This window comes from Vidua chalybeata, chromosome 6 (genome assembly GCF_026979565.1).
Source record: "Vidua chalybeata isolate OUT-0048 chromosome 6, bVidCha1 merged haplotype, whole genome shotgun sequence".
Classification (NCBI taxonomy): domain Eukaryota; kingdom Metazoa; phylum Chordata; class Aves; order Passeriformes; family Viduidae; genus Vidua; species Vidua chalybeata.
In genome coordinates this window covers 34,000,725-34,016,216 of record NC_071535.1, presented here as the reverse complement: position 1 = coordinate 34,016,216, position 15,492 = coordinate 34,000,725, and the positions used below count along the sequence as shown (strand labels likewise).

Below are 15,492 nucleotides of genomic sequence, written 5' to 3'. Positions count from 1 at the left end.
AATTGAGACAATTCAAAACAGACTATTCCTATGGAAATCTATCATCTTATTTCCATAGACATACACTAATATTACACTAAGTCCCAAGCAGAAAGCCTGCCTACTATCTGGAGCTAAAAAGAAGCCATACTTTGTCACTGAAAACCGCTTCCACGTTATGTCAGTTGTGTGCCAGGCACAGCAATGCACAACACGCACCAGCAACCATTTATCCTTTATTATCTACTTCTGGCCCCAAGGGCAATTTCCATTTCTTATCCACTTTTCTGCTTTAGAAGCAGCACAGACTGGGGGCAGCAGGGCTAGGGCTGCCTTTCTTTCTCTGACATTAACTTTGTGCAAGAGCAAAGCCTTGGGGTGGTGGGCACTCCAGCAGGAACCACTCTTCTTCACTAGGGACTGAAACAGCCTGTGCATCTTACAAGGAGGATGATGTTAACCCTTAAATCAGTTGATTGAACCTTTGACAGTGTCCATCCTTCACACTGTGAAAAGTAGCCAAGACAATGCAGAGGAAATCAGCAGTCTTCACATTTGGCAGTGTCTCTGACAGGAACAACAGGGAGCATCTTCAGAGAGAAAAGAAGTTACTAGGTGTTACCTAGAAGGTGGAGGTGGTGAAGAATGGCCAGAGGCTTTTCAGAGCCAGTCTAGGTGTTCTGCAACTCCTGAAGTGAAATCTTAAAGGTGCAAACCATCTTGTATTTTCTTCTATCCTCAGACATAAGAGAACAAGTTAGAGAACTCTTCTCATTGGAGGAAGTTATTACCTCATTCCCAGTTTTCCCAGCAGAAGAAAGCAATCTAGGATTACTAATGGAGGTTATTTGAACAGAGGTGAGCTTCCTAAGTCATCTTCCTGTTACTGCATTGCGTTAAAAATATGCAGAGAACATTGAAATCAGTAATTTCTGTGTCCTTTGAAAGAAGACAGTCACTTAATTTAGATGCTGTGGTGCACAGACGCAGCTCCATGCTGGCTCTGCCAGGGAGATCACAGGGTAGTAGATTGCTGTGCAGCAGGGAATGACTGATGGAAAGCACCTCCTCACAGGTGGCTCAGGGCACGTCTTGCTGGTTACACAGAGAGTTGTTCACTGACTTCAGCTAAGCAAGCGGGAGCTTTCTACTTCAGATGTGGTACATTCTGCTTTAACTTTATACACAATTTAAAAGTGGAAGTGGGTAGCAAGGGTGAAAGCTTTTTACATACACAATGCTTCTGAGAGGTGATGTTAAGTACGTTACACAACAACTCAATGAAGCAGAAGAACTGCGCTGGCAGTAAATGAGAGTGTCACAATGATTTGTTTGAACTCCTGCAGAGACAATTTAACATCATTTTGGTGACAATGTATCAAGAACACACAGGAATTCATTCTAGTGTCAGCATAACTTTTATTTACTTATTGCTGTCAATATGCACAGTAAAGGAAGACCTGATGTGGCTACCTCCTGCATACAATATTTCTGAAGAGTCACATATTGTGGCTTTGATGGTAATAGAACAAAAATTCTGTATTCATAGGCCACAGTTTTCCTAACTGCCTCAATTACAGATGCATTCCCTAGCTATCCTTTATTCTCTTCCTTCCAGCATCACCTAATATAGACCTTGTAACTGGAAAATAGCCAGAGATGATTTGGGAACAGCATAAAGGAAAAAACTATTTCTGTATTGCTTTATCACAGCCCTTCAGCCTTGTAGGGCAAGAATTCATTTGTGACTTTCTAGCATATAAACACAAGCAGATAAACCACAGAAGGATCAGGTATGCTAAGGAAGGATGGGAACAATCTTCTACCATATCACCTATTATCACAAAAACATCCTCCTTCAGAGCTGGATCCTCTGATTGGATGAAACCTCCCAATGCCTGGCAGAAGGATACTAGTCAGTAACTGACTAAAATGGGAAGTACAGGCTGTGCTTTCAAAGCTTTTCCTCTGGTCACACTAGAGTGATTCCACCCAGGAGCACCACACTGTCACAGGATGCTCCTCCACCCAGCATTAACCCCTCTCCGCTGGCTGGTAAGCCAAGGCTTGCTACCCAGCCTCATCCTTGACTTATCCCTAGGAACAACACAAAATTGGTAGGGAATTATGTAGGTGGCCAGAAGCCAAAGGCTGTGAGTGGACACTGTCACAGTCTGACTGGGACCGTGGCAAGCAAATCCCTGTGTGTCACTGGACATACATAATACCCAGGGTTCCTGATACCATGAAAGGTACATTAAATCTGCACTTTACCCTAACCTCTAACTGTACTTCTGCTGCTTACTTTATTTACCTTTGTATTGTCAATTTCTTTATTTCCCAATTAATATGCAGGAGAAAACAGGGCATCACTCCAAGTGTGCTTATCCTGTGCTCTGTAAGCGCCAGGCAGTGCTGCTTCTACAGCATGGGTAATTATTAACCAACTGCTTGCTTAAAATAGGTGGGGGAGACTGCAAGGGGTTCCACAACAAAGTGACTCCTCTCCTGTACTCCTCTTCCACAGCCCTTACAGCTTGCCTGAAATGGTAGTGGACACTTTGTTACTGGACAGTCTTCACCCTTCTGCCCTCCAGCTTGTTTTACAGAGGTGTTGAGGAAGCCATCAAAACTGAGTCAAAGGCTTCTTCACTATGAGGACAGATAGCCAATAGCTGACACCTTCCCTAGTTCTGACACAGCTAGATGTCCCAGTGCAAAAAATGTGCAAAGGTGGCCCTGGAATGTTCTGCCCACCATCAACACTCCCTTCAGCTTGCATCGATGCCCTTGAGTTACCTATAAGCTTTTCTCTGTACATGATCCTCCTTGGACTCAAATCCACAGCATCCTCCTGTTGTCTTGACCTTGTGTTGTTGCTGTTTGCTTGAAATGATGTAGCATCAAGAAAAAAAGTTTGGCCCCGTGTTTGATACTTTTGGCTGTGCTTGGGAGGCTGGGACTGCTGCAGTCTTCAGGAAATGTGCCCCACCGAAGTGCTGATTGACTGAGGGTGTGCAGCGAGCCAACTCCTAGAGGGGATCAGGCAGAACAGGGTGAGCTGTGCTCAGCTGAGGAGATTGCACTAGCTGGAACATAGGCTGCTACAGGTTTCCTCAGAAGCACTTGTGTTTGGCAGACAGACTAGACAGGGAAGGAAAGGAGAGGCACTTCCTAAGCTACGGTCTCTGGTTCACTTTAACACTGACTGTGGCATCTTGGCAAAACATGGCTTAATGTAAGCAGCTGAAGCAAACAGGTCTGTAGTGATCAGCAGAGAAGGTCTGCCAGGCTGCAGGGAGCACTCAAACTAAAGCAAAGCCAGTAACTGAAGGGATTGCCTACACACAACTCTCCCCCACCTTCCCCACCAAATGCCAGATCTCCCTTCTGAGCCTAGTGCCCAAGGCTGTAATTTTGCGGAGCTGAATGGCAGGTTGATTTCAGAAGCCCCCTCCCAAGAAGAGTCACTTTTTGTCCCCTGAAGCAGAATCCTTTTGTGACCTCATGATTTGATAGATAGTTTTCCTAAAGCGCTGGTCCCGGCTCAGTCTTTTGGCTGCTTCTTTCAGCTCTTCAATGTTTTCAGCTTCTGCATGTGAGAAGATGAAGGACTGTGACTGTTTCACTGAAACAAGAACAGCACAGAAAGGTAAGCACGCTCCATCAGGGACACAAACTGAAGGTAAAGCTTCACTAGAGTTCATGAGCCACACGACCAACATGACTGAGCCTAACTCAGTCTGTAATTAGGCATTCTGATGAAGTCATATTTTAGTATGGTTTTTTAGGGGCCCAGGACCATCACAGAAGTTTAGCTTTCAACATATATAAAAAAATGGGCAACAAGTACATGGGGTCAGTACTTGCTCTCAGGGAAAGGAAGCTCCAAGTAGCACTGTGGCTCCATTCTACTGCTAAGGAACATGAAATACAAACAACATTTGCAGACTTTACTGCTCTGCCAGCCCCATGGGCATGTATCTTCTCCTGCCAGATATAAAGTAGAAGGCTGCCCGATACCTACTGTCATTCCAGGAAGCGCTGGTTCTCCGGCAGCGGAAGCGGCAGCTCTTTATGCGGCGAGTGGCAGCCTTGTGGATGTACACGGAGTTCTTCATGATCACAGGCATCTTGGCCTCCAGCTCAGCATTGCGGATGCACTCTTCAAAGAACTCTGGGAAGAGAACACCACTGCTACAGTGATGGGACAGACACTCCAAGCAATGAACCAGTCACAAGGGACTGCACTCGTTGATGGGCTGAGCCAGGTAATGATGACCTTCATGAACAACAGTCCGTAAAGCTCCAGAATACCATCAGAAAAAACGTTTTTAAAGTGACAAAGACCTCCAGTTCCTAAGAAATGCATACTCAAATTTAGAAAGAAGTGCAGCCATCCATTCCACATCAGTAATTCTCACTGCTCATGACTCAACCTAGAAAAGCCTTTGATACTGTGATAAAACTTCTCAACTCTGAAGCCTTGCTCATCATACTTTCTTTGAAGGACTTCTAAAACCAGTCAGGTCTAACTAGAAAAGGAAGGTGTTGGCAACACCAGCACAGGCACACAGGGTAAGGGATTTCTTAATAGCATAGTAAACTCTAGCACATAGTTACATATACTATGGGCTCCAAGAAAAGCCCCATGTCCAAACTCTGACTTTATTCTGCCCTGATCTGCTGCACAAATTGCTTTTCCTGGCCCATTTCCCTTCTTATGGTCTGACCAGTGTCTATTTTGCTATTCCAGTCTTGCTGTCCTCCTGTCTGTTGCTGTCCCTTGCTGTTCAAAGGCATGATGTGCTAATGTGCCCAAACTCTTCTATAAAGGGCAGGCAGAGCTGCAGGAACCACTTGGAAGGACTGAGGCAATTTGTGCTGGGACTAATGTTACAGGAAATATTGCTGGTCCCTTATTTTCTCTGGTGCTCTGGTCATCAGAATATTTTTACTCTTTTGAAAAGAACATCCCCCAAAATCTAAGGTTGGAAATATCAGGAGACATTCAGTACCAGTTACTCATTTATGCCCTGTGAAGCCCTACTTGAATGCTGAGCTCAACACATCCACTTTCACTCTGTTTTCTTACCATGGCTCTGAGCCAGTGGGATGAAGTTCAGAATCATGACTGGTTTTCTCCATTTAGAAATCTTACTTAGAAACTACTGAATAATACTTGTTTTATTTAAATATATATAAATTATAAGAATGTGAATAGATATAAAATTATTTATACATTTATTTTCCCCTATTACCTAACAATGCTCAGAATACCACAGGACTTTTTGACTTTTCGACTTTTCTGTATTGGCCCAGTACATCCACCCTTCACTGAAATGAAGCCTTAACTGTACAGACACAGCACCTTCATAAACACTTCTCCCTGCACTATAACTTAAGCATGAAAAACAAGCAAGATTTGACTCAATTTGACTGCTTATGTCAGTTCCCAAGCCTGACTCAAGCCAAATGCCAGGGTAATGCCTCTCAAGAGAACCCAAAAAGACCAACACAAACAAACCAAAAACAGGCAAAGATACAGGGACACCTTGTGAGAAGCATCAGTCTTACACCTGACCCATGCACTGCAGTGCTGAGCAGATGCTGTGATTCAGCTCTGAGTAAAGATCCAAACTTGACTTTCTGGGTCACCTACCAGCACGTTGCTACAGCAACCACAGGCCTCCTTAAACTGATATTCTTTTAACCAAGGCTGAGAAATAAAGCCTTGAGGGGAACCAGAGGACTCCTTATAACTCAGACCTAGTCAGTAGTCAGTTTTTATAGTTCTGACACAGCTTCCGTGTTTAACATTTTGGAAAGTATTTGCTCATCTCTAGGTTTGCCTCCACCCAACAGAGAAGGCTGGAATACTTTCAACCTCCTTTGAGGGCAAAACACCAACTACCTGCATAGCACCTTATGGCTCCTCAAAGGGGATGTGTGGTGGAGGTACAAGAAGTTGGGAGACCACATTTATGTGCAGCTTTGCTAATTTGGAATCTTCTTTGTACGTCTGGGAAGATAGGTAGAAATATTTCCTCTCTTGAGTTTGCTCATCAGTAGAGAGCATGGATGACTAACTTACTTCTCAAGTTACTGACATCTGCTTTCATCTTCTTCTCTTTCTCCTTGTTGCAATTCAGAGAATTTAAGCCTTGCTCCAAGCTCTGCAACGCTTCCTCAGCCTCTCTCAGTCTCTTCTCCAGATCCATGCGTACCTTCACTTCAGCCTGAGGAAGAAAATAAGAATTGCTGGAAAACAGCTTGTTTCTCAGTAAACATCCTGGTAACTCGCAAGGTCTGTGAGGGACTTGCCATGGATGAAAATGAAAAGACAACAGTGATGGAAATCCTTAGAAATATTGCAAGGCAATATAAAGTTGTTTCTCATGTCTTCAGACAGAATCTGAAGTCCAGACTATTGTAGCAATTTTCCTTTACTCTGACTACATTTTTCCTCCCATTGCATAAACCATATAGAATCAGAGATGGTATTTCAATACATGAATTTGTGCTAATGCAAGTACTTGCAGCTTAGCAGGACCAGAAGGACATCAATCCAGCTGAGACAGACTTGAGATAAAGGCAGTCAATTCCCACAAAGGGATGTACAGTGCTTAGTTTCAGAAACAAAACACAAGAGAAGTTAGAAATACTGTACTAGTTTAGCAAATAAGAAAGACTACACAGCTTAGGTCAACTTAGCTTTAGTCTGGCCAAGTAGAAAGTTACAAGATAAGAAAATATTGGAGGTGCATGAAAAAAATAACTTAGGGTTTGTTTTTTTGGTTTTTTTTTTTTTTTTTTGACAAAATATGTGTAAAAGGAGTTTGAGTGCCAAACAGACAATTATTTACATAACCTTTACATTATTTAGGTTTAAATAAAATACCATACTTTGTCCAGTTACCTTTGCATAGGTTAATGTATTTTCTGTTATGAAGGAGGTCTGGTCCCTCAGCTGAATTCCTCTGCTTTTGAACCCAGGTTCCTGCAGAGGTTACTGAAGATTTAAAAGTCTTAAGGTTGGTTTTCTGAGCACAAGTGAGGAGGGAAGTTGTCTGCTCAGTTCTGCAACATCCATATTAGCATTTCTTTGAAATTACCTTTATTCTTGATTGTGTCTACTTTCCTCTTTTACTTTTTTTCCTTCCCTCCATCTACAGATTATGCTTTCACAGTAGCAAATTAAAAGACTTGTACTGAATGGATTAATTAGGCTTCAGGATATGAAAATAAACAGTAGTACTACATAGATATAAGATAGCAATTTCATGTGTTACCATGATATCATAGTGCTTTGGGTAGGAAGAGACCTTAAAGATCATCTCATTCCGACCCCTTGGCTACGGGGAGGGATAATTTTCACAAGACCAGGTTTCTCAAAGCACCATCCAACCCACTCCTGAACACTTCCAGGATGGAATATCCACAACTTCTCTAAGCAATTTGTTTCAATGCCTTACCACCCTCACAGTAAAGAATTTCTTTCTAATCTAAACCTCTCCTCTGTCAGATTGAAGCCAATCTCACTTGTCCTATCACTACATGTCCTTGTAAAAGTTCCTATAAAAGTTTCCTTCTCAGAGCCTTCTCTTCCCTAGGCCAAACAGCCCCAACTCTCTCAGCCTGTCTTCACAGGAGAGGTGTTCCAGCCCTCCAAGCACCTTGGTGGTCCTCCTCTGGGCTCACTCCTACAGGTCGATGTCCTTCCAGAGCTGGATGCAGCACTGCAGGTGGGGTCTCACCAGAGGGGAGCAGAGGGACAGAATCACCTCCCTCACCCTGCCTGCTACTCTGCTTTGGATGCAGACCAGGATACAGTTGGCAATATGAACCACAGCTAATGAAGATTTATGACCAAACTGTGAAAACTAAATAAAACCAAAAGTTTGGCTTGATAGGGAATGAACTGAAAGAGAAAATGGAAGTACTCTGAGCCCAGGGACGGCAATATGTGACGTATGCAGGGGATACCTTGAGGTCTCTCTCTGCCTGCTGTTTCTCTGCAGTCAGCTCCGAGAGCGAGTTCTGCAGCGCTTGCGACTGGGAAGAGTAAAACTCCCGCTCCTCCTCCAGTGCTCGAGACCGCTCCTCATTCTCCTTCATCCTGGTGCATGGCACAGCAAACAAAGATGACCATTCCCACCCCAACACAACTCACAGGAAGGAAAGGAGCTCAGTGTCACAATGGGGCATGCTCAACTACCTGACTGCCCAGAGCAAAGAGATACTAACAGGAGCACTGTGTGCTCCATTCCAATAACACAGGCATTGCTGGAGAAAGCCAGATGGACAGTTCTTGAATGGAACATTCCCAACTCCCAGATGAGGCCCAGGAGCACCAAACGCTCCTTATGGACAGGCCATGAACACCTTCACATGCCCAAGTCCTGGTTTGAAAGGAGCAGGCCCAACTGGGACCAAGTTCAGCTGCCTTGCCTCACTCTGTCTCCTTTGAAGGATTTGCAACCTGAACTCCTGCCATTGGATCCAGACAAGCTTCCAGACTTGTCTGGTGCTGGCAACCAAAAAGCAAGTCAGCAGACAGTCACATCATTTGGCACCACTAAGCCTGAGCAGAAGTGTCCTCTTTCCCCACTTCACCTTTTCTCTGCCAGGAGTTTCTCCTGCAGAAGTTGCTGCATCTTCTCTTCAATCTGTCGCAGGCTGCAGTGCAACCCCCAGATGGGGCTTTGCTCCTTGCTGGGGCTGGTTGGAGGTGGGACCTGGCTCTCATTTTCTTCCAGCTTCTCCAGCATTTGTTGTTTTTCCAGGGAGAGCTCCTTGAAGAAGGACAAGAGATTGTGAGTATCAGCCAAATCTAGCATTTCTGCTCCTGTTCCTGCCTGGTTCTTCCTTACTGAGTGCCTCCATCCTTACACCCACATGCCTCATTCAGGTAAATACAGGAACAACAAAATTTGGGTTTCATTTCATACCTGCTTCATGGGGAGCAAGCCTTCAACACAGCCTTCACTACGAAGGGGTGAACCAGCAGGCTCATTTGATGTGATATGCTAGTAAGGACACAACTCAGGGACTGGAACCTTGTGCTTCCCTGGTGCATCACAGATGCAGGCAGCTTCCCTGCCTTCCCTGCTCTGCTTGCTCCTTAGTGGGAGCTGGAGGCACTCCCTCTCTGGTACTTCTAACTGTGGGCAATGGGACACGTCAATCACACTGTTTGCCTCTGAAGTGTTCAATGTGCAATTAGGGCAGGAATGGTACTTCCATAGCTTTCCAGTTCTTTTTTTATAACTGAGGGCAAGGAGAAGAGCTCAAAGGAACAGATTTTTGGACAAACTTGCAGGATCTGACACAAACATTAAAGATGACCTTGCAGCTTCAGAATGCCAACTGTGTGGAAATTTCACAAAAAATATACATTTAGAAAAGACACTTTCCACAAATCCACCAGTAAGGAAAGATTTTAATAGATCAGGACTCTGTTTCCTAGATTCCCATGTGGTACATGATTTCCTAGGGAATCATGCTCCCTTCTGTGAACAAAGAATGCCCCTCTGCTGCTTCAAATTCCACCAGAAGGTAGAGATGTGCAGTTAAAAAAAAAGCTCATCACAGACTTACAGTTATGTTGGCTGGAAGGGACCTTCCAGTAGGCTCCTGCCCAGCTTGCTGTTCAGAGCCAGTCTGTTAGCACAGCAGGATATGGTCAGCTGTGGCTGTTTACAGGCTGAAAACAGTCCACAATGAAGGTTCCTCAGCCTCTCTGACTGCCTGCCTGCCCATCTGGTGAAAATTCTCTCCCTACCGTTCCATCTAAGCTTCCTAAACGACAGCTTATCCTGGTTATTGTCCTACCACCATACCACCTGGTACTGCTGAGAAAATCTTGGTTCAGTTGTGCTCTGTGTCATTTCTCATCCTTTTCTGCAGGGGATTTTGGTGTTCATATCAGCTACCAAATGAACCTGTTCATCTGTACAGCACCTCAACTCTGGCATTAGCAGGTGTTGGATTCATTCCGTGTGACAGCATTGCTTTCAGGCCAAAATGCTGTCACTCAGAGGGGAGGAGCAGTCACTCACCTCTAAGGTGTTCTGTAAGGACTCTGTCAGGCTTCGCAACTCTTTCTTCTCTTCCTCCACTCCTTTAAGGGAGCGGGCTGTGAGCTCCAGCTCCCTAAACAAGCAAAAAAGGTGACAGCTATTGCAGGGGAACGATAGCTCCACAGACTGCACCCAAGCTGTGCGGGCTGTGGGACTCCTGGTGCAGTACCTGCAACCATCAGTAGGTATAGCCAGTCCTGGAGAGCCAGGAGTTTGCCAGGAAGCATCACATCCTGCTTGGACATACTACAGGTGTCCAGGAACTTCACTGTGCCTCCTGATCATCAAACCCAACCCAACAGTTACTGCGCTTCTCCAGCAAGGGCAGAGCCATGGTTGCAACTGAAAGAGCTCAGACAGGGCAGTCACGTCTAAGCAGAGCCTATGAGAACAAAAATGGTTTGCAAAATCACACTGTCTTTTCTGAGATGTTACTTAGGGAGGAAAAAAAGAAGAAGAAAAAAGAGCAATAGCAAAAAATGCCCTTTCAACATGTGGGGCAAAGCACTTTGATCCTTCTATTTCTAAGTACATTTGCTGCTAATATTTTGCATAGTTAACTTTAAAAATGACAAAACTAATCTTGGTGAGGCAACATCATCATACATCCATTGTCATTCAGCTGATGGTGGAAAACCAGATCCGGGTGTCTGGATAGCTGCTCGGTCAGCTGAACTAATTGCCTCTCTGAAATCTCCTCTTGCACCTGTCCATTACCATGCTACCCCAACTAATCTGGGGGTTGCTTGTGTCCTAGCACTTTGAAATTAAATTGCTGGACACCTGAGTGCAAAATAAAGCTAAGCTGTATTCTATTGGCCACAAGCAACAGCAAATGCAGGTAGAGTCCACAGCCATTCCCGTTCTGGTCAATGCAGCATCTCTTTATACATGCACAAACCAGGTGGATTTTGCAGACTGTTTGGATTCACCACCACAGTGGTACTTTTGCCTGGTGTGGGAGCTGTGTCATTTCCCTGCCCTGCTGCCTTACCGTCTGATCTCCTCCTGCTCCAGCCGCAGCTCCCGCACCACCTCTTCAAAACGCTGCTTCTCTGCTTCCAGGATCTGGTTCAGACGCTCGAGTTCCTGCTCCGAAAGAGAAGACAGGAATGTACTCTGCCAACAGTTAGGAGAGGCTTCCCTGTTAACAACACCTGGGACTTGTAATATGGCATTTAACCCAAGCTGTGTAGAGCTATAGGGTGTCTGACTCCACCATGCTTTTCTCTAAGGGCAATTAGAAGGATTTGAGGTTGCCTGAGGATTTTCAGACATCCAGAAGTCCCAGCCAGGTTACCAAGCACCTGGAAATCTCAGACATACTCCCTGCAGAGGTCAGCTCAGCCACATATGTACAGAAACTCCCTGGGAATGCTGGGCTTACTTGTATGTACTATTTTCAGGTACCCACCTGTACAGATACAGAAAAGCCAGACAGCCTCAGAATGCAGCAGCCACAGAATCTCTGTGCCTGAAGTGTGATACTTCTACCAGCTCAGCCTTTCTTCTCACCCCCACTGGGGCAGGAAAACACAAACCATTCAGTTACAGCTTTGCACAGCTTAATCATCCTGTCATTATCTTTGTGCTGATAAAATCAAAATTCAGCAAGGGTCCCTCTCCTGGTCAGGTCCCCTTGTAGCCATAGTTGCTGTGCAGAACTCCTGCTACAGGCCCATGCCAGTCACAAAATAGTGCTGGCACTGGATAAGACTCTTGCTGCATGGTGCAGGTACACATTTCGAGCTGCTTTCCCAGCATACTACTCTGAAGCCTTCAGGATCCCAAAGGGTCAAACCACAGTTCAGTGAGCTCTGCAATCAGTCCTCCACAGCACCAAACTCCTTCAAACTAACCCAGCCCCGTCTGCTCTTTGCAGGCAATGGAGTTACTGTGCATGGCTTTGGAAGAGCAGAGACTTGTTCCAAGATATTCAGACAAGGTCATTTCCCTCCCTGTGGCTGTGGGCTGTGCAGCAGCCTACCTCACCAGAGGGGGATGTCCCTCTGCAAAGGCAAAAGGAGCTTAGCCCTAAGCAAGTGTCCAAGCCACTTTTGGATTTTAGCTCTCCAGAAATGTATGCAAGAAAAAGATAGGCCTGAGAAGCCTAGGTCAGCATTGCCATCTTTTCCTAAGGAGAGGCAACAGTCATTTTGGATTAACTGGAAAAGAGCATGAGGCACTTTGCAACATTGTTAATATGGTGGTCTATATCCATGCAGGCTTTCCAACAGTGTAATAGGACAATCCATTTGCACAGCTATCCTGCCATGACTTTATGATGGTGCTATAAAAATCAGTATAGATTTGGATCAGCTACTTTTATTATATTAAGCAATTATAAGCTAGGAATAGTTTGAAAAGCAATTATAAACTTAATAAAGCACCCTGGCCTAGTGGATGTCCCTCCCTGCCCATGGCAGGGGTTTTGGAACAAGATGATCTTTAAGGTCCTTTCCAACCCAAACCATTCTATTCTAAGGTAAATTAAGGTATAATGGTCACATCTAAGGAAGTCCTGTCTTGATTTTTCCCTAGTGCAACATTTTTTATTCTCCCCATCTCTGTTGTGTCCAAAGAACAAACCACATTGTTTTTTGTGCTCCTTGTTTCTCACAACAGTATCTCTATGCTAGAACAATGCTTGTTTACTTGCTTTCTAACTGTGGAGATGGGTCTTAATTGCCACAATCTTCTTGAATCTGCCAAATAACAGTTGTGTAATTCAATCCAGTGAGTATGATTTTCATTTGATCTTCCTCCCTGGTCCTCCTGGAGTCATAATGACAAACCTGCTGCATGGAAAGTAACAGGGAAAGGGAGCAGGGATACACCTCCATGACCCAGCTCATCTCATTATTCCTCTCTTCATCCACAGGACCCAGAGGTTGGCTGGAGACTCTTGTGCCTGCACAAGCCTCTCTCCCTGAACACTGACGTGCCTTCAAACCAACAAGTCCCAACCTCCCACCTCTGCCACATGGCAGTTGAAGGACATTGGCTTGTGATGAACTCACCTCTTTTTGCTCCCTCTGCAGACATAGCTCTTCTGTTTCTTCCATTAGTTTATCTGCAAGCACACAAAAAATTCCAAGCACACGGAAAAGCATTTTAAATCCTTGGGATATTTACAAACAAGAAATACTGGCCTTGTTAAGCTTGAAAATGCAGCATTCCCTATTCCTTTGTGTGTATCTGTCTAGGAGGCTCCAAAGGCTGAGATGACACTAATGGGATGTTCTATAATTTTCCTCCTGCCAAATAACTTAATAAACTAAACAAGCATATTGCTTTGCACTCCTTCTAAGGTTTCTTAATGTTCTTAAAGAGCATTAATGAACCATTCTTCACCATCCTCTATCTGAGTCAGGAAAATATTCTTATCTCTGCTTCACAGATAAGGAACAAGGCACAGAAAGGTCAAGTGAGTGCAGAGGGTCACACAACATGTAGCAGCAGTCAGTTTTCCTGCAGCTCAGTGCCCCATCCTCACCTGCCTAGCCGGTCATCCTCTCCTTAACCCTCTGGGCAGCACTGCCAATTCCCTATTGTCATCTTGGGATGTCCCAGCCAAGCCCAGAAAACAATCCCTAACTTAGCCACCAAACTTCTGCTGTACAGAGCAGTTCCCCTCAACATCAGTTGCCCTCGTCCACTGAAGACACACACGCCCAGCAGAGGCCGTGCTCTGGTCCTCACCCTGCAGCCTGATGCACCTTTGCTGTGCCAGCTCCAAGCTCAGAGGCTCTGCCTCGGGCAGCTCCTAGCCACGCTTACAGGAACCCAGACAGAAACGCTTCTCGTGGTCAAGCCTCGGGTTTAGCTCTCAGCTCTGCCACCTGGCTGCCTTGGGAGCTGGGGCAGATTGACTGCAGCACTTCTATCTTCCTCTTGCCGGGTGAGTGAGGTGCTACTGATTTCCCTGGTACTGAGGACCTGACAAGGTTACTGCTGCTGGCAGGATTACTACTTCTAGGAGGAATGCAGACCTCTACCTCCTGCCCAGAGCAGGGCTCCTGGTGCCAGAGAAATAGTGTTACATTACCAAAGCTCTACTGAATACCACTGCTGCCTGCCTTTCCCACTCTCTCCTTCTTCCTCCTGGCCAGAACCCAGCACAGATGCACTGTAATTACAGAGGCTCTCCCACCTTCCCTCTTCTGCCCCTCCTTGGGGGCCCAAGCCCTGGACCTGATGGTCTTCTATAATGTCCACGTCTGACAGTGCAACCTGGATCCCAGCTGGGTGGAAAATAACTCAGTGTGGATTCAAGAAATTCCTCAGAGCAGTATTCCTCCAGAGAACCTTGATCTGCTTCTAGGAACAGTGCCTGACCTCAAAGCTTGACTACAGGATGGACACAGATCATTGAAGGTAAGGCTAATGAGGCAGAAGCCTTAGCACTTATATAGAAATAGACAGTTCATGTCAAAAGAAAGTAACCAACTGTGACAATTGACCAGCTCTGAATGTTCTTGTCATGGACCAAAGAACCCAGTGAAATATATATTTTATATTCCAAATATCTCCTGTTTGCCACAGAATGTGTATTCCTCTATTTCTCCACCACCTTTTCTTTTATCATACTAAAGAGCTCTTTAGTCTTTAAAGCCCTTTCATTTGCTCTGGTGATTGCAAAATAATGTTTTGATGAAACTTTCCTGTTTCTGTCTCTTCAGGTCCTCCTCTCAGCATGCTTTATGTTATTCCTTTCAGCATCCTTTATGCTATTCCTTTGTCAAGTGTGGAACCACTTTTCCCTGCCTGCCTCACGTACGAGCCCATCCATCACCTCACATGGTGTTCAGATGGACAGAGTAAACATGCCTTGGTACTTGAGCTATGATCACTGTTACATGTGAGACCATATGCTGAGATCAGCCCTGATCCATATGGATGCAGAAATGCAAAAAAGCTCCTTAAGATTCCTCCAGTGGCTTGACAATTAGGAGTAGATAGCATGAGCCACTGCTCAAGGCATCACCAACCTGAAGCACCCAAATTTCTGCTATTTAAAGCAGATAACTCTCCAGACAAGTCAGTGGGCCCACACTTGTGACCTGCAGCCTCCAGGTCAGAAGGTCTCTTAGACCTGGGGAATGCTGTAACTTAGAGGGCATCCAGGTTAAAAGGGCTGCTCTCTCTTGGCTCTTCCTATAGGCAATGCAGGGAAGAGATAACTGGACCTTCCAAGGCAGTCAGAGCATCCAAGGTATCAGGCCATGCAGAGGCTGGTTGCTAAATAGGGCATTGGATTACATACCTAGATTATTTCATGTTCATCTGTTCTTTCTCCTCAGTCTATAGAGAGAGCACTGACAAATTAGCCACTGCCATTAGAGACCTCAAACAGGCCCATGTAAATGCTCCCACTTCCAATATGAACAGTGTGAGCAGACACAAAGATCAAGTAGAGTAAGACCAAAAA

General features: G+C 45.2%; 1 protein-coding gene across 2 annotated transcripts in view; it reads right to left on the bottom strand.

Moving 5' to 3' along the window:
* Positions 1-219: 219 nt before the first annotated feature.
* Positions 220-15,492, bottom strand: part of PLEKHD1 (pleckstrin homology and coiled-coil domain containing D1) — a 30,198-nt gene continuing 14,925 nt past the window's right edge. Inside the window, exons 7-15 of one of the 2 annotated variants that reach the window (XM_053944826.1) lie at positions 13,082-13,134; positions 11,056-11,150; positions 10,041-10,134; positions 8,596-8,774; positions 7,966-8,098; positions 6,074-6,218; positions 4,007-4,156; positions 3,484-3,607; positions 220-3,011 (exon numbers count right to left, since the gene is read on the bottom strand). In XM_053944826.1, coding sequence (XP_053800801.1) covers positions 2,954-3,011; positions 3,484-3,607; positions 4,007-4,156; positions 6,074-6,218; positions 7,966-8,098; positions 8,596-8,774; positions 10,041-10,134; positions 11,056-11,150; positions 13,082-13,134 — 1,031 coding nt within the window. In that variant the 3' untranslated portion in view covers positions 220-2,953. Of the gene's footprint in view, positions 3,012-3,483; positions 3,608-4,002; positions 4,157-6,073; positions 6,219-7,965; positions 8,099-8,595; positions 8,775-10,040; positions 10,135-11,055; positions 11,151-13,081; positions 13,135-15,492 lie in introns of those variants that run through there. The other variant, XM_053944827.1, reaches the window with a different exon arrangement.